The sequence below is a fragment of the Canis aureus genome, chromosome 6, assembly GCF_053574225.1.
Source record: "Canis aureus isolate CA01 chromosome 6, VMU_Caureus_v.1.0, whole genome shotgun sequence".
In the NCBI taxonomy this organism is placed as follows: Eukaryota; Metazoa; Chordata; class Mammalia; order Carnivora; family Canidae; genus Canis; species Canis aureus.
Window position 1 is genome coordinate 61939757 of NC_135616.1, and position 19041 is coordinate 61958797.

At 35.1% G+C, this 19041-nt stretch overlaps 1 protein-coding gene across 4 annotated transcripts in view; it reads right to left on the reverse strand.

Annotated features, from left to right (window-relative positions):
• Positions 1–19041, reverse strand: part of HMCN1 (hemicentin 1) — a 464969-nt gene that overhangs the window by 92634 nt on the left and 353294 nt on the right. For all 4 annotated transcript variants that reach the window (XM_077901922.1, XM_077901921.1, XM_077901924.1 and 1 more), the window contains 11 exons: positions 18240–18390; positions 16489–16683; positions 14234–14347; positions 9773–9960; positions 7827–7923; positions 5115–5276; positions 4303–4416; positions 3986–4188; positions 3609–3690; positions 3370–3501; positions 2674–2823 (listed from right to left, as the gene is read on the reverse strand). In XM_077901922.1, coding sequence (XP_077758048.1) covers positions 2674–2823; positions 3370–3501; positions 3609–3690; positions 3986–4188; positions 4303–4416; positions 5115–5276; positions 7827–7923; positions 9773–9960; positions 14234–14347; positions 16489–16683; positions 18240–18390 — 1588 coding nt within the window. The remainder of the gene's footprint in view (positions 1–2673; positions 2824–3369; positions 3502–3608; positions 3691–3985; positions 4189–4302; positions 4417–5114; positions 5277–7826; positions 7924–9772; positions 9961–14233; positions 14348–16488; positions 16684–18239; positions 18391–19041) is intronic.

The window sequence follows — 19041 nt, forward strand, 5'->3', positions numbered from 1 at the left end:
GGATAGCTTCAATATTCCTGTTGTATTTGTAAGTTGATACAATTATTTAGTCATGCATGCTAGTGATAAATCTACCTCATGGGTGCCCTTTCTGTTCAAATGAATCATTTCTAGATGAAATCCTCAACATAGTTTAGAATTAGTACAGTTCAGGAGAATGTTTTATAAAACCTTGGCACCAATGTCTGAGAAAAGTATCTAAGTTGGTTATTTCTTTCTTCATAATGCAATTAAAATATTAGTTATTCTGAATAATGGAGAGGTTTGTTGTACATTTCAAGATCCAATCATTTTTATACTCTTTCTAGCCATCTTTGTTTTTCACTTTAATGATCTGACTGAGAAATAATGTGTAATAAAAACATTGACAATGGCATCAAGCAGAAACACATTTGAATTCCTCTTCTAAGTAATTATGGTAGTGTGGGGGAAGTAGTTCATACCAGCTTTTAAGAGCCAATTTTATACATCTTCCCTCTCCATGTTCATTAACATCATCTTGGGAACTTGAAGTGGGCCATAATGGGGATATTTACACCATAGAAACTGGCAAATGATTGGCAACAAATCAGGATGTTTTTGTCTGGAGGGTCAGTCATTAAATATTTAACAGTACATCACTTTACAACCTCTCCAAATCTCATTTTAGTCATCCAGAAGATAATAATTGTACCAAATCTGCAGAATTGAGAGTTACTAATTAGTTGAATCAAAGAGAGTTTTAATGAGACATCCTATAATGAGTATCTAATATATGACAAGCACTGGACTAGGCCCTGTACACATATTTGTAGTCCTGAGACATGATAACATATATTGTCTGGTAAAATGTTTGGTCATACCACATTCCCCATGATTAGTGCTTATTATTATTAATGCATTGAAAGTTAAACATAATTTCTGACACTGAATCTCTGAATATTTTTCCCTCTTTGCTTCTGACATCTCAAAGCATCACATATCAGAGAAACCACCAATACTTATAAACTTATTTTAGTTTCTCTTTAATTTTAATTTTAGGTGACAGATTTTAATTTTATTTTACAATATATACATTTATCAAATCATTACATTGTGCACCTTAAACTTACACAATGTTATATGTCAATTATATCTCATAAAACTAAAAAAAATAATATTTTTGAAGTTTTAGCAGAATACAAAACAGGTAGATAATGCATATTCATAATTGCTTCTATAATTTATGAGAAATTCTTTTCCTAGTAACTAATAAAATTATAAAAAGCTAGAATTCAACTTAGTTTCTAGTTAGACTTCCATTTCAATGTAAACATTAGGCACAGGGCAGCCCCGGTGGCACAGCGGTTTAGCGCCACCTGCAGCCTGGGGTGTGATCCTGGGGACCCGGGATAAAGTCCCATGCGTGGAGCCTGCTTCCCCTTCTGCCTGTGTCTCTGCCTCTCTCTCTCTCTTTGTGTCTCTCATGAATAAATAAATAAAATCTTAAAAAAAAAAACCATGAGGCATGAAGTAATAACCAGAGGTTTATTAAAAATCAAAAGTATGCAAGTTCTCTCTCAAGTGCTCAATATTATGCTGGAACATAGGAGGTGTTAATTAAGTTAATTAAGTGTTGGATGAACCAATGCTCCTTATTCTCACCCCAGAATAGTATAAGAATCATGCTTAGTTGAAATTTACCCAATTCCTGACTTGTAGTTAGAACATACAATCTTTTCATTATTTACATCTTATTTTTTTGTAAAGATTTTATTGATTTATTTATTCATGGGAGACATAGAGAGAGAAAGAGAGAGAGGCAGAGACATGGGCAGAGAGAGAAGCAGGTTCCATGCAGGGAGCCTGATGTGGGACTTGATCCCAGGACTCCAGGATCACACCATGGGCTGAAGGCAGATGCTCAACCGCTGAGCCACCCAGGTGTCCCAAGTTACATCTTATCTACATAAACAAGAACAGATTTATAGGTGTGGCTCAAAATAAATTATACCAGATTAAAACAAATAAGCAATTCAATAGAATATATACTATTGGGGGATCCCTGGGTGGCGCAGCGGTTTGGCGCCTGCCTTTGGCCCAGGGCACGATCCTGGAGACCCGGGATCGATTCCCACGTCGGGCTCCCGGTGCATGGAGCCTGCTTCTCCCTCTGCCTGTGTCTCTGCCTCTCTCTCTCTCTGTGACTATCATAAATGAATAAAAATTAAAAAAAATATATATATATACTATTGGAAAATATTCATTTCAGTCAGCATGAAAAAGAGAGATTATGAAATTTCTATTATTCTTTTTTCCACAGTTATGGCCATTTTCATGAAAATACAAATCTGATAAATATAGGACAGAAAATGGAGAATATTTTTTGTGTATCTAAAGGTATTTTGTAAGTCACATCATTAGGCTATATAACTTAATGTTTATAGCTCAACAAAATTGGAAAAAAATCTGAAAAATACAAAACAAAGGTATTTTGAATCAACTGTAACCGAGGAAGCCTTATTTTATACTACAGATAGAATATAATAAAGAAACTGAAGATAGTTCAGAGTGCACCTCACATACTTTGCTGGTTTTTTAAAAAAAAAATTTATAGTAAGCTCTATGCCCAATGTGGGACTGAATTCATAATCCTGAAATCGATTCGCATGCTCTACTAGCTTAGCCAGCCAGGTGCCCCCAGACTCCACTTACCTTGAATTGAAAGAATGTAATTTTTCTGTGCTTTTCCCTCCATATTTGATGCAATGCATGTATAGTTTCCACTATCTGAATGCTGAGACCGGGCAATTTGAAGTTTGCTACCTCCAGACAAAATATGTACCTCAAGTGAGTCAGAATTTTCTGGTGGTGAAAACAAAGCAAAACAAAACATAAAAAATCTTTTATTTTTAATATCTCTATAATTCACCATAATATATAATATTTTTTGAGGTTTATTTATTTGAGAGAGAGAATATGAGCGGGGAGAAGGGCAGAGGAAGAAGGAGAGAGAATCCTCAAGCAGACTCCTCACTGAGTGTGGAGCTGGACGTGGGGCTTGATCCCATGACTCTGAGATCATGCCCTGAGCTGAAATCAGGAGTCAGCTGTTCAACCAACTGAGCCACCAAGGCACCCCAAATATCTTATTTTTGCAATAAGTAGATTTCTTAAAAGTTCCTCCTTTTTACTTTTATTTTAAATGAGAGCCATCTTTGTTAAAGGAAATGGGAAAAGTCTGTAATGAATAACTATTTTATGTGTTTATCCTGTAAGTTTATATTCCAGTTTGTTAGGCTTTCTGGACTAAATACAGCTATAAGCATAGTACTGAAAATGTGCTAGTTTATTAATCTGGTGAATTAAGAGCAAAAGAAAACAAAGATGAAAAATGCACAACTGTATTACCTATGGGCTTGTGGTTCTTTAACCATGCTATCATGGGAGGCGGGATTCCAGTGGCATCACATGTTAAGGTCACAGGATTGCTGATTGTCTCAACAACCACTTTATTTTCAGGTCCTTCGATACTGGGTGGCACTGTGAAAAGACAGAAGAAAATCATGTGTCCTCGTTAAGCTAATTCAGGACACTTTTTTTATTTGCATATCTGGGGAAAAAGAGTTGTATTAGAGGCAGATGCTCACCATATACATTGAGGTGGAAATTTTTATCATCCCGTCCTGCTACATTTATAGCTCTACATACATACTGGCCTGTGTCAGATACCTAAAAGAAAAAGATACTATTGTATGTGCTCCATTAAATTACAGATGACCAATCACACTATTCTGGTGTAGATTAAATCATCAGTCATCTTTATGCTCCAATGCCCCATTCTAATTGCCTTCTAAAGTCTTGCTTTTTTTTTAAATAAAAATAAAAATAAGGTCAATAGCATTGATGATGAGTTTTTAAATAAGACTCATTTCTCACTGTAGTAAAGGTAATATGCAACTATCAATTCTTTCTTCTATAATCCCACCAATGAGTCATGACACACAAACAAGAATAAAAGATGCACCTCAGCTTTCTTGATGTGCAGCATTTGTCCATCTGCTAAAATCTCCAAGTGAGTAGACTCCGTTATCATCTGCCCATTCTTATACCAGGTGATGACTGGAGGGGGGACAGCATTTGACTCACACTCCAGTGATGCCGAGGTCCCCTCTCTTACATTAACTACAGAAAGAGATTCACTGCCATGATCTTTAATACTTGGGGGCACTGAGAGAGGGAAACAAGAACAGAAGGTTGTTGTTTTTTTTTTTTTTCATTAAGATGCTCAGATAGAAAATATCTAATACCAGTTTAAAAATGAAAGAATTTTATGAGACAAACCATAAACAGTCAGGGAAACTTTTTTCTTGCTTTCACCAGCTTGGTTGATAGCTATACAAGTGTATTCACCACCATCAGATACCTTTGCCCGAATTATTTGCAGAGTTCGACCACCTGTGGACAAATACAATGCAAATTGAAGAGTGACATAGGGGTTGTTTTAATAACTATTTATCAGTAAGATAAACAGCAAAATGCATCCTATCTCTCATAGTAAAAAAATTTCTCATTCAAAATGAAAGAACTGAATTAGACTGAGCATCTTTGATCCTTTTCCTTTGATCTCAGTATTTATTCTACTTCTTTACAAAGGAAGAAATTCATAAAATTTTTCTCTCTAGTAACCAAACATAGATAGTAGAATTGTTTGATACAGGTTCAAGTGAGCAAATAGCAATTGTACTATAGTTAAAATACATTAACAACTATTTTCTGAGTTTAAATCTCCCACAGTGTAGAAGTGATTGTCTATCTATCCTCAAGGAGCTTTAGGATTGATTAAAAAGAAGCAGTGACTTTATCCAGTGAAAGCAGTATTTGTTAGCCTATCACCCCCCAAGGAATTACTAAACAGTTTGTCTCTAAAAGTTGTAATTTCTTGAAAGTAGACTTTGTCGTTGTACATTCCCACTAAAATAAATCTATACAATCTTATCCTAAATGGCCCCAGCTGGATAGAAAGAGGCATTCAGTGTGAACAAATAATAGGAGCAAGACCAAAGTTTGGAAAGAGAGATAAGCTGATGCCATTGGTATTGAAAAAAAGTGAGAAAGTTTTGCCCATCTTTTAAAAGTAGTAAGTTCCTCCTTACCAGGCACAATAAGAGCATTTGTATTTAGCTTGATAGGCTGTTCATTCTTAAGCCAGCTGAGATCCGGAGGTGGAAAACCAGAGACCTCACAGGTTAAAGAGATGAAATTGTTCACCACAACAGTGAGATTTTCAGGGTTAGGACCAATGACACTCGGAGGAACTATAATAGTAAATACATTAAAAGTGAGATGTGATATGATCAGTAATACATATTCCAAATTTTTAATATAAACCTGACCACTATAATCTGCTAAAGCACTGAGTTAGTTAATGATAGTTATTTAGCTTTCTTAGAATTCAGACAGAATTATTGTGCTTTTTATTTGTAAAATGTAGGTGGTAATTCTTAAGGTGGTTTTCTCAATGTATAAAGAAAGACCTAATAGTACTTTTTGTTCACTACATTTGAATATTCTTATATTTAATATTATATCTTTTTAAAAAATATTTTATTTTTTCATGAGAGACACACAGAGAGAGGCAGAGACACAGGCAGAGATAGAAGCAGGCTCCACGCTGGGAGCCCGATGCAGGACTCAATCCCGGGACTCCAGGATCATGCCCGGATCGAAGGCTGGTACTCAACAACTGAGCCACCCAGGCGTCCCTTAATATTACATCTTCAAGGTTTTATCTTACTGCTTATAGCAAAGTAAAGTAGAAATTTAATTTTAGGGTATCTACCAACAAATTACACCGGTTATTTTGACAACATAAATAAATGACATCAAGATGAGCAGAAAATTTAAGAAATAATACTATGATTTATTGTTTAAAAAACAGAAAGAATTCCAAAAGCAAAAGCAGTGCAGAGAAAAAGTGTAGTAAAAAAAGAATGAGATTAACAATGCAAGGCCATTTATGCATATTAAATCATAAACACATGGAAAAATGGATTTTTATACGAACACGTAGACATAGAAGGTATAATATCAAACACATTTGAAGGTTTTCCATGAAAGGAGAGGGGAAACAGTAGCAAGAAATGGGCATAAATATGAATGAATACATGAATGAGTATTTTAATAAATAAAAGTAAAGATGGGTCTTGTTCAGGCCAATGATGATAGTGAGACAGGAACAAAGAGATGCAATTAATATAATACTTTATTATACTAGGACTGAGATCTTAAAACAACATCAAAAACCAAAGCAGGGATGCCTGAGTGGCTCAGTGGTTGAGGGCCTCCCTTCCACCCACGGCGTGATCCTGGAGTCCCAGGATCAAGTCCCGTTGGGCTTCCTGCATGGAGCCTGCTTCTCCCTCTGCCTGTATCTCTGCCTCTCTCTGTGTCTCTCATAAAAACAAAAACAAAAACAAAAACAAAAACCACCTAAGCAAAACATCAAAAAGGCAAAATCTGGGAAGCCTGGGTGGCTCATTGGTTGAGTGCCTGCCTCTGGGCCAGGGCGTGATCCTGGAGTACCAGGATCGAGTCCCATGTCAGGCTCCCTGCATGGAGCCTGCTTCTCCTTCTGCCTATGTCTCTGCTGTGCTCTCTCTCTATTTCTCATGAATAAATAAATAAATAAGTCTTTAAAAAAAAAGGCAAAATCTCTTTTACTCTCACATGGTTGTTACTATCACACCTACTGTGTGTGTTACTCATTGTGCTAAGCACTGGGAATAAGATAAAGATGTTTCAAATGTCTGTTCCACAAAGACCAAACATTGCTGGACATCAATACTCCCTACATATCACACCAAAAAATAATATTCATGATGCTAAATAAAACTCTTCTGGAGGGAGAAATTTTTCATGAAATGTCCAATTTCAGCTATTTCCAAAATGAGCTGGAATTCTGTATATGTATCCCACATGTAAAGGAAATCTTTTATAATGATTGTCTGCCATTTCCAATTTAATATTCTCAAAGCAGATGTGTGTCATAAAACTAAAACTAATCATTTGTGATAGACATCCAACTGCTTTTTCCCCTTACTCTTGCCTAAATATCTCAGCAGCATTTTAGCAAAAAAATAGTATTCATGCTGTGTCTAGAAAACATTAAGAACTTAAAATTTGATGAACAAATTAGGTGTAGTGATGGTTTTTAGGAATTATTTAACTCCAAGTGTGCCTGGGTGGTTCAGTCAGTTAAGTGTCTACCTTTGGCTCGGGTCATGATCCCAAGGTACTGGGATTGAGCCCTGCATTGGGCTCCCTGCTTAGCAGAGAACCTGCTTCTTCCTCTCCCTCTGTCTACTGCTCCCCCTGCTTGTGCTCTCTCTCTCTCTCTTTCATTCAAATAATAAAGAAAATGTTTTTTTTTTAAAGAATTGACTCCAAAAATGACTTCTTCTTCAGGTAGTATACCTAACTAACGTAAGTCAATGTGAATTCTCCCTTTGAGGGCAGAAACTGGTTCTAATCAGGATTATTGGGTAAGTTTTTATGAGGAGAAGAGCTATATTCAGTTCTAACTTTATATAAACATATAATTTGGGGGATTTAAAATTTTGAGTTTTTTTTCACTTTCAAATATGTAAGAGTATTTTCTCCTAAGGAACAGAAATAATCTAAAAACAGGCTTCCTAGAAGATTTGTCCTTTACTATGTGATGAGAAGAGACACAGGAGATTGAAAAAAATGCAAGCTCCACACATTGTTCAAGTTAAAAATACAAAATATGTCTACATAATCTAAAACACAGTTTTCCTACTTTTTCAAGCATACTCTAAGAAATGTTATTGGAACTGAGCTCTTACCATGAACATTGAGGTTAAAATATTTTTTGGCACTTCCAGCTGTGTTCTCAGCAATACACACATACCTGCCGATATCTGTTATTTGAGTGTTCAGAATCTAAGGAAAAAAAAGAAATTCCAACTGAAATTTTTAATAAAGTAGCTTTTCATAATCATCATTACATTTCAGAAAAAAAAAACACATTCTTCCTGGTTAATACCGGATGGACACATGACAAATTTTTGTATCTAATAGTGCTCACGCTAGCTTTTATTAGTTGGGTCAGTCAACTATTTATTTATAAAGATTTCCCATAAGAAAAGGCATTTTTAAATGTACTTGTTATATGCGGACTACAAAAATCTCAATTATTCTTCCTCTTCCCTGTTACACCCCTGGCAATGTGACTTTGAAGTTCCTTGCATTAAGAGGTGGAGTAAGATGTGGAAATTATGTTGGCCTTGTGAATGGCTCTGCTCAACACAGTGTGATGAAAGTGACAGTGTGCCATTTCAAACCTAGACCTAAAGAGGTCTAGTGCCTTTACTCACTATTTCAGAACTCAGCTACCGCCATGTGAAAAAGCAAGGACTAGCCTGCTGGAGGGTAAGAGAATCACAGGAGGTCAGAATCAGTGCCCAGAGCCTAGCCAAGACCAGCAGAGCCACTTACTCAACTGATAGCATCTAGACACTTGAGACCAGAAGAATTACCCAGCCAACTAGAAGACTTATGAACTAAAAAAAAAAAAAAAAAGCTTATTGTTTTAAGTTCTTGTTTTTGAGTTCTTTGTTCTGTACAGCAATAATTGGCTAATATAACATTTATATTTATTTTCTTAGGCAGAAATTTCTATCCATCTATATATCTTTTGGCCAGAGACATAGAAACATTTAAACATTTTGATAGACATTGTATGACATCAAATCAATATGGTCACAATGCTTAGAAAATACTCTGAGGATTCAAGTTATTTATAAGCACTGACTCTGGTTCTTGTGGGTGTTTTGTTTTGTTTTGTTTTAAAGACAAAAACTCCCTAAGATATGTCCTGTGTTGATAGTTATGCTTAGATTCTTGGGCCAACTAAATATATAGTTATTTTTGGCCACATACACCATTTATGTGGTCAAAAATAATTTATTAAGTTATATCCTAACAAAAGAGTTGGTGTTGTTTCTATAAATACATAACTTTGTTTTAAGACATTTAAAAAGAAAAACATAGACATGGCCATTGATGAACAACAAATCAGGATATTTATTTGGTTTTCATTAGTTATTATCAGTTCCTTACTATTACAGGGGAAGTTTAACTCTATAGGGGACCTTATACCACCTAGGATTCTATCATCAGAAATATGCAGTTGAAAGGATTATACTAATTATTATGTGGCTTTTATCACAAAGGCCATCTTGCAGCGAATTTAAGGGTGTGCATGTGTTGAATGTACAGACAGTTTTTGTAAGAATTCACACAAAATTGTTAACAGTGGTCACCTCTGAAAGACAAATACCATATGATCTCACTCATATGTGGAATTTAAGAAACAAAATAAATGATAATAGGGGAAAAAAAAAGAGGTAAACCAAGAAACAGACTCTTAACTATAGAGAACAAATTGATGGTTACCAGAAGGAGGGTGGTGGGAGGATGGGTGAAACAGATGATGGGGATTAAGGAGTGCACTTGAGCATCAGTTGATATATGGGAGTTGAATCACTAATTGTTCACCTGAAACTAATATTACACTGTACATTAACTAACTGGAATTTCAATGAAAACTTAAAAAAAAGTAGTGATCACCTCTGGTAGGGGGGAAAAGAATAAGTAATTTTATTTTATATTCTTCTTATGGCTAGTTATTTTTACAAATATAATATTTATATACCAATAAAAATGACTTTTAAAAGTAAAAAAGACAAAGTCAAATAGCTCTTTTAAAATAAGATTTTTTTACTTTTACCTGTAGAATTCTTCCATTAGATACAAACTTATGATGCTCATCTTCTAGCAAAGGCTGCCCATCCTTTTGCCAGGAATTCCTTGGTGCGGGGCTGCCACTGGATAAACACTCCATCAGTGTGCTCTTATTCACCAGCACAGTGACCTCTTCTGGGAGATCACTATTTGCTCCCTTAATAACTGGTGGCACTGATAAATGATTGCAACAAAGAGATATTGACAGGAAATAAGGTCTTTTCCCATTTATTCTAGTTTTCTAACAGCTTTAAGAAGTATAGGATGATAATAGAAGAGCAAAGTTGAAGATGAAACCAAGATCGTTGAATAACATTTTACACTAATAAATTAGGATGGTGATAAAAATTGTGGGACTTTGGGTTTACTGCCCTACCTTAACCCATTCCACAATTTTCATTCCTATTCAACTCAATCCCAAACTGTCCCCAGTTTCTCTGACCTTGTTTCTCTCTCAGCCCCTTGCACTATGCCTTCTGGGTTTTCAAGCATACCTGTAAGTACCATCCACGTGAATGAATATTTAAATCTATTTTGTCATCTAGACAAGCCAGAAAATTTACATCTTTATAAAGTGTATTTGGAATTTACAAATTTGGTCTCATTTGCAAGGGAACTGTCTGGGCTACTTAAATGTATTCCTCGAGCCCCAGTATCAGTGGTATCAGGATCACCTGGGAGCTGGGTTAGAGATGAAATATTGGGGGGCCACTCAGATCTCAACAGTCGTCTTGGCCATTGAGGACTATCTTGGCCCTTGATGGGCCAAGAAATTTGTGTTTTAAGAAACTCTTCAGGTGATTCTTAACGTACACTACAGTTTGAGGAGTCATATTGTAGATTTTTCTACATGTATTCATTTTCATTTAACATAATACCACTGGATCTAGGTACATATCTATCCTATGCTAGTCAGTTATGAAAAATCACATATTACCCATAAAATTTTTAAAAATGGAAATGTTACATAAACTAGAAACACATGTGTTGGCTGCTGTGATAAATGTAGAAATTCATTTTCAAAGTGAATAATCATTTTATTTTATTTGGAAAGCTTAGCTATTTTGTTTCACTCTCTTAAAATGTACCATATCCTTAGCAATCAGTAAAGACTATATATTTAAGGCAGATGAAGTCCTGTGGTATTTAGTCTTTCAAAAACTAAATTGGAAGTCTGTAAAGAAAATAATCAAGGCTACATGGTACATAATAGGATTTCAATGTTATTTTGGAAGCAAATTTTCACATTCAAAGTTATATGATTCTTACTATACTCTAGGTAACAGAAAATATAACTTGAACTGCAGATTAATAGGAAACTTGAACTTCAGATTAAGTGAGCCTATAACTAACCCCCAAATTATGAAAACGAATCAAATGAAATGTTGGGACATAAAAATTCACTGTTTTTTCTCAACTTCTGCCTGGAGCTGAACCATCAGGAGATACCAGGAGGTGGTCTACAGGTCCAAGGTCTGACCTGAACAGGCCTCCACCAAAGCTCTTTGGTCTGACCTTGCCTCCAGCTGCCATGCTCCATCAGCTGGCTTACACCACTCAGAATTCTTCTGAGTAGAGAGCTCTTAGTATGTAGGAGGTGAGCATCAAACATTGTGAAACATCCCTAATTTAGACAGAATTTTGGGTCCAGTTTATTTTTGTTTCATTCCACCTCTCTAAACCCATCCAACATTCTTTCCAACCTCCTCTTAATTAAAGTAGCTGAAGGGGGATGAACATCTACCTTTAACTACCCAATCCTTAAATTCCCTTTCAATTTAATTGACTCCTAGTCCTTCCCAAACCATATTATCTTGCTTCTTTATCAGATCCTTCTATTCTGTCTTAAACTAAACTCTTTCCAAACTTAAGTCAAATTAAGCTAGATAGTCTAGGATGCTCCTTCATTGTTCTTGGTGATGTTAGCACTGATTTTAATTGGTCATCTTCTCTTCCCTTTTCCTTTTCCTTATCACTATCTTGTAGACTTTAAAAATCTATTTCGATGACCAATCCCCCCCAATTAGTTTCATCTCTACTCCATGTAAGTCAGCCCTAGACAGCCATACTGTAGACCATTAAACATTAACACTCTTCCTTCTGCAAATTATAAGCTCCCTGAAAAAGGACAGATGTCTACTATATTCACTGCTGTATCCTTAATGCCTAGCACATAGTTGAGTACATCAATAGATATTTGACAAATATATGATATTTGAACTCTAGTGTTTTCTTTCCTCTACCTCTTTTCAGGTTTCCTTTATTAGCTGCTCTTTGTTTGCTCTGAAAATTCTAGCCCTCCTACTCCTTCTCCACTTATAATTAGCCCATCAGCCTTCTTCCATCATTTTTCCCCTTTCCTGCCCAGACTCCATAGTATCATTTCATAGGGGTCATATTAGTGATGCTCTGTTGCACTGTACATTCTATTCTTTCACCCTCCAGTGCTTCCACACAATATATATCTGGTTATCTTGTGGTACAATATCCTCCCTACCCAGAGTGAACACACTATTTTTTCTACCTCTGCCTCCTGTTTACTGGGATGCTGTAGAAGGAAGAGTGGCTTCAGAAAGTAATAACTGAGTCAATTGGCTCCAACTTCAACAGTTGACTATCACATCCTCCATGGTGTTAATCACTAGTCTTTCCTGTTTTCCACAGGGCCAACTACCCCTACTATTCTTTATCTTGTGCTCATACTTAATGAAAAAGACTAGATACATTTCATATGCATTTCTACATTTCCTTCCTAACTATTCTGATGAATGGCAATTCACTACCACAAAAGGCTAATTAACCTCTTAGTTCCTTGATTGCATTTTTCACTTGTTCTAGGACCTTGATCCATGAATTCCTGCAATTTCTTCCACTCCTCCGCAAAACACACTTGAAAATTTAATTTGTCCCTTTTCTGTTGGATCATTTTCTTTGGTCTGTAAGCAAATCTTTCCTAAATATATTTTCTCAAACAACCTGTCTATCCTAAAACTCTACTCCATCTCTTCTGTCCTCTGCAAAATGTTTTTAGAGTATTCTATATTTGTTTCCTTTTCTTTCTGATTAGTCGCTCAAGATTTATCCTTTTGTCCTATGGCTTTGTACCACACCAGAGTATTTAAATTGATCTTTTGAATTTTATCAATGATTTCTTAGTTTTAAAGCCAAATGGACTTTTTCAGTCTTTATTTTCCTAATTTTGCTTTAGCATTCAATACTTGATCCACTTCTTGATAGCCTTTTCCATGCTTTGGATTCTGTGACATAGAATACTATGTAGTTTACTGCTTTTCATGAAGTTCTTGGGTTGTTTCCCCTCTAACTCTGTTTTCCTTTTCCTTTCTCCCACTTGTTAATGATCTCATTATGAACTTCTTTTGACCTTCTACTTTATCTATGACACTTTCTGTTGGAAATCTCACACTCTTGAATATCAGCTTTTGTTGATAACTTCTTAGTTGAGTCTTTCTTCTGTGTTGAAGTTTCTTATTTTCAATGGCCTCTTCTCAGTATCTTCTAACATGCCCAATTCAGCATGTCCCAAACAAAATTGACTTCCCTTTTCCCCAAATAATGTTTTCCTCGGTCTTCTATTTTTATTATTTTTGCCACCATTTTCTTAATCACTCAAAGTAAAAATCTCAGTGTCATCTCATGCTCTGAGACAAGTGATAATACTTCATATTACTTAATAACTTCCTCTGTAAACTCATGCTAACTGCTTCTTATACATTCTCACTCCCACTTCTCTAGATCAATCTCTTCTAATGGAAGCAACTATTTGTTTCACAGCTTCTAGCAGTATTACCTCTCTTTCCTCTTCAAGGTATAATACTTCTTCCATCTCAGTCCATGCATTCAGAGGTGATCACTGTGGTCTAGGAGTAGGCACATAAACTAGGCCTTGAACAGGCTGCTAGCTTCTATAATTGGTTCAGGGATAGAAATGTGATTCATGCTTAACCAATTAAAGCCATGAAAATCCATGCATTTCAGTTGTAAATACTGAGAAGAGCTTTCATTTGGATATGAAATTAGAAGGATGTAAGACTAGAGCCACTGAGGGCTAACTTGTCATTCAAAGGGTTCTCCCACCTAAGAGTGATGTTCATAGGGGAAAAAACCACGAGAAAGAGGAAACAAGTCTGCTTGACCTCTTTTGTGCCACAGAAGTCAGGTATGACTGTAGCCAGCTCTACTCTGAGACTCTTTGGGTTCATGAGTCAATGAATTCTCTTTTTTAGTTTAAGCCAGTTTGTTATCTCCATACTTCAGGAGTCCTAACTTATGTGTTCTCAGTTTGTATAAGATAATTAATTCATCAGTAGAACTATTACTTTCTGATTATCTCTATAGTCCTTAAAGTGCTTAATGCAGCATCTTGTAAATATTTCACTCAAAAAAATTTTGAGTGAAAGAATGTATGACAAACAAAAGAAAAACTCACAGAGTACACGAACGTCATACTGAAGGGAATCTTCTCCAGCTTCATTCACAGCCACACATGTATATCTACCCGCATCTTCTACTTTGGCTCGGGGAATCTGTAACACTCTTCCTCCTGAAAACATATTCCCATATGTTTACTTCTCTAAATCCTACTGGTCATAAACAGAGATGCAATTTTTCAGGCCTAATGACTTCCTTACAATTTCTTTCAAGGTTCTTATTTCATCTAATGATTCAATTTTAATCTCACATACCATTTGTATGACAAACACCATATTAAAAGTGATCCAATATATGAGTCAGATCTTCTGAGAGATAAATAGCTCACGTGGATTTTTCTCAAGAGGGCATTGGTGATCTATCCTCTCATCACATTCCATGCGGAATGTTATTATGCAGTGGTTTCTTGATTTTACAGTTTTGAACACATGTAAAAGAAGTTTACAATGTTTGATGCAGGTATAGGTTTGAGAAAGTCATAGCCAGGGATGCAAAAGGTATAAAGTATATTATTACACATAAATTTTTTTTCACATATAATTTTAGAAGAATAACTCCAAACATTTTTAAAACTTTTCATGTTGATATAATTTCAAAATCAAAGAAATGTTTCAGTAACAGTATAAAAATTTTTCTATGTTTATTAATTATTTATATTTCACTCCACTTGTTTTATCTTTTTGTTTTTAAAGGTTTTATTTATTTATTCATGAGAGACACAGAGAGAGGCAGAGACACAGGCAGAGGGAGAAGCAGGCTCCCTATGAGGAGCCCAATGTGGAACTTGATCCCAGGACTCCAGGATCACGACCTGAGCTGAAGGCAGATGCTCAACCACTGAGCCATGTAGGTGCCCCTTGTTTTATCTTCTATATATATACACACACACACACATATATATATATTTATGTATATATTTTATGTATATATATGTGTATATTTATATATAAAATCTTTTCTGAACTATTTGAGAGTAAGTTTGAAACATAGCGCCCCTTTACCCCTAAACATTCATAAATCTGTATTTTGAAGGAATAGACAAGAATAATCTCTTATGTAACTATAATATATTGATCAAAATAAGGAAATGTAAAATCAACACAAAACTACTAATGAACTCATAGTCCATGTTCAGATTTAATTTTCTTTACAATCTTTTATAAATATTTTCCCCAAGCCTAGATCCAATTTTGGATCACATATCACAACATTTTGCTCTCACTTGTATTTAGTCACTTTTAAAAAGTTTTTTTTTGGGACACCTGGGTGGCTCAGCAGTTGAGCACCTGCCATTGGCTCAGGGCGTGATCCCAGATTCCTGGGTTTGAGTCCCACATCAGACTCCTTGCATGCAGCCTGCTTCTCCCTCTGCCTGTGTCTCTGCCTCTCTCTCAATCTGTGTGTGTCTCTCATGAATAAATAAATAAAATCTTAAAAAAAGTTTTTGCAAGATATTCTTTTATTTAATTGAAATAAGGGCAGCCCAGGTGGCTCAGTGGTTTGGCGCTGCCTTCAGCCCAGGGCATGATCCTGGAGACCCGGGATCGAGTCCCACATCAGGCTCCCTGCATGGAGCCTGCTTCTCCCTCTGCCTGCATCTCTGCCTCTCTCTGTTTCTCTCTCTCTCTCTCTCTCTCTGTATCTCTCATGAATAATAAAAAAAAATATTTGAAATAAAATTTACATACTATGGAGTACACTGACTTTAGGTATACAATCTGGTAAATTTTGACAAGCCTATTTGATACTTGTTAAAATTAAATAGAATCTTGAGAAGATTATGATTCCATAACACTTTAAACATCTTTTTCTACTAATAAACCATGTGATAACTGAAATATTAGAAATAATCATAACTATTGATTTGTGATAAACATATTTAATAAAGTGAGTAGTAACCATTTGCAAATATATTTTAGAATTTATCAGTAATAATGTGTAGATGATCTCATCACACTATTAGAGAAATGGAGCCTCATAGAAGCCAAAGGACTTCTTAAGTTGATAGAGTGATCCTGTAGTAGATCTGAAAGTTACCTAATGTATTCCAACCAATTGTCAGTTCTCAGCCTAGACTCTTCTAGCTTGAGCTACACAGATTCCAGTGGCATTTGCGTTTGGCACCCTGTGTCAGTTAAATTAGATGGCCAGAAAGCTGATCAATTCAACTGGCCTAATAAATGAGGAGAAACACATATGGCAGAGACTCAGATTTTCACCCTGATTTCATAAAGATTTCATAGCAATCTTTACCTGGTAGAATCAATACTCTATCACTCGAGGTCAGAGGACGGCCATCTTTGTACCATGTCAGTGTAGGAGGAGGAGCAGCATTTGTTTCACAGTAAAGAGAAATGGGGTGGTTGATGATCACATCCTTAGCTTCACCACTTCTACCAGTATCCAGCATGTTTCCTATTTCCCAGAGTTTCTGAAAACTCGGAGGAACTATGGAGGAAAGATATGACACTTTAGACACATGTGAATGCTAGGGTTAATTAAACAAAGATCTTGGCTGTATTTTCACAAGGATGATTTGTAAGTGTAATAAATTAGCAACGTGAAAATATTTTCAAGTACTTACACACCTACCAACTCTAGCCCTGAGCCAAAAAATGTAGCAGACAGAAGTCAGACTTGGTTTTCATGTGGAAGAACAAAAATATAGGGCTAAAATTGCCATTCTCATGTTTTGCTCTCCCTATTACAGGTCTCTAGCACTTAAAAGATGAAGGTCCTATTCTTAGGGAAGATCTACTATAGTATGCATGGCTAAGGAATATGATCATAGCAGGGAAAACTAAATTTTGAGGAACCATTCAAAAATTCGGGCTCAACAGAGAGCATCTGTCAATGATTTGTCTTACTAAGAAGCCTAAAGAAGTTATGCAATCAGGATTAATAATTCCAGTTGCAAAAATAATAGGACATTCTCAAATATTTCTGAGGGACAAGCATGAACTTTCTAGAAGGCAATTTTCCTGCACATCAAAAGCATTAAAAAAAGTACGTAACATTTGACCTCAAATTTCCACTATTAGCAACTTATGAATAATCACAGATGTGCGAAAGTTTTATGTATAAAGATGTTCGGTGAAGCATTACACAAGTAAGTGAAAACTTGGAAACCACCTAGACATTCAACATTAGGAGTCTAGTTAAATACATATTTTAATACTCAACTGATAAAACAAGTACAGTTATTAAAAAACATGTGTTAAAACATATATAAAAACACAAAAGTAACAGTATCAACAACAATAATAGCAGGTACCACTTCTTAACCATTTTGCTAAAAGTTTTACTTAATTTAGGTTATTTGGTACTCGCTATAATTTTACAAGACATTAATTTTAAAAGCAAGGAAACCAAGGCTTAAAATATTTAGGTAACTTGCCCAACTCAAAAAGTTCATAGGAGCTACATCATTTAATTTCAAGTCTGATACTTTAAATTCTGTACTTTACTATATTTTTTTGCCTTCCATGTTAACACTATCAAAAAACTCATGATAAAATATTAGGGGAAAGCTAATATATAGAAAAGCCAGTATCATGTGATCCCAATTTGTAAATGAAGTATACTTCACAAAAATGTATCAGAAGGAAACATAAGAATAACAGAAGTAACCCTGAATAATGGATTGTTTTATTCTTTGTTAATTTCTTAAGCCCAAGGTTTCAATAATGAATTTTTATTATTGTCAACAACAAAAAAATATATTTATTTATTTATTTTAAAGATTTTATTTATTTATTCATGAGGGGCAGAGACAGAGGAAGAGGGAGAAGCAGGCTACTTACAGGGAGCCTGATGCAGGACTCCATCCCAGGACCCCAGGATCATGACCCAAGCTAAAGGCAGATGCTCAATCATGGAGCCACCCAGGCACCACCCCCCCTCAAAAAAGGTATTTAAAATAAACCAAGTCAAATCCCTTTTTCATAGCTTTCATTCATAGACCATATAAGCTAACTTACACATAATAAGCCTATTATTATTACCTTGTATATTCACATCAAAATCCAGCTCATCTTCACCTGCAATATTAGATGCAACACAAGTATATCGTCCAGTATCTGATATCTGAGCCTCCTTTATTTGAAGTGTGTGTCCACTTGCAGCAATATTGACATGATCATCTGATTTAAGGGGCTGTGATTCAATTATAATAATGTTACCTTAAAGTACACTAATAAATTCTCCAAAATATCATACAGTTGATACTTTTTAGGATTCCTTAATAAATAAAAATAAAATTATATTTGAAAGACTCAAGACAACAATAATTGAATTAATTTACTCTGATTGAACTTTTTGAGTAATCATATTTTTATTTATTGAAAATACTGCTCATATATTTTACATCTGTGCCAGGTATTTCCAGGTGGTACATTTATATAATAATATATAAATGTATATAAACAATGAAAAATATTCTTAGATATCATATCTATTTATGTTGGAAAAAATCATTTTCAGCTGATACTATTTTCAGCTGAAAATGTATCAGTACCTGATACAGTATACTATAATTCTGTAGAAAATGCTAGAGTTTTTAAATGAAAGATTGAGAGCATTAACAGTCTGATTGAGAAACATTACTTCATAAATGGAAAATTTTAACCTTGAGATATTTGTACTACAATGTTTGATTCACAGTATTACTATACTTAATGGCACATTAACTTACAGATATTTGTATTATGATGTTTATTAATAACATCATCCAACACTTAATAGGATATTTCTCATCTTCTAAACATTTCCATTTACAATAAGTTTCCACATTCCTTGAAGATTTTA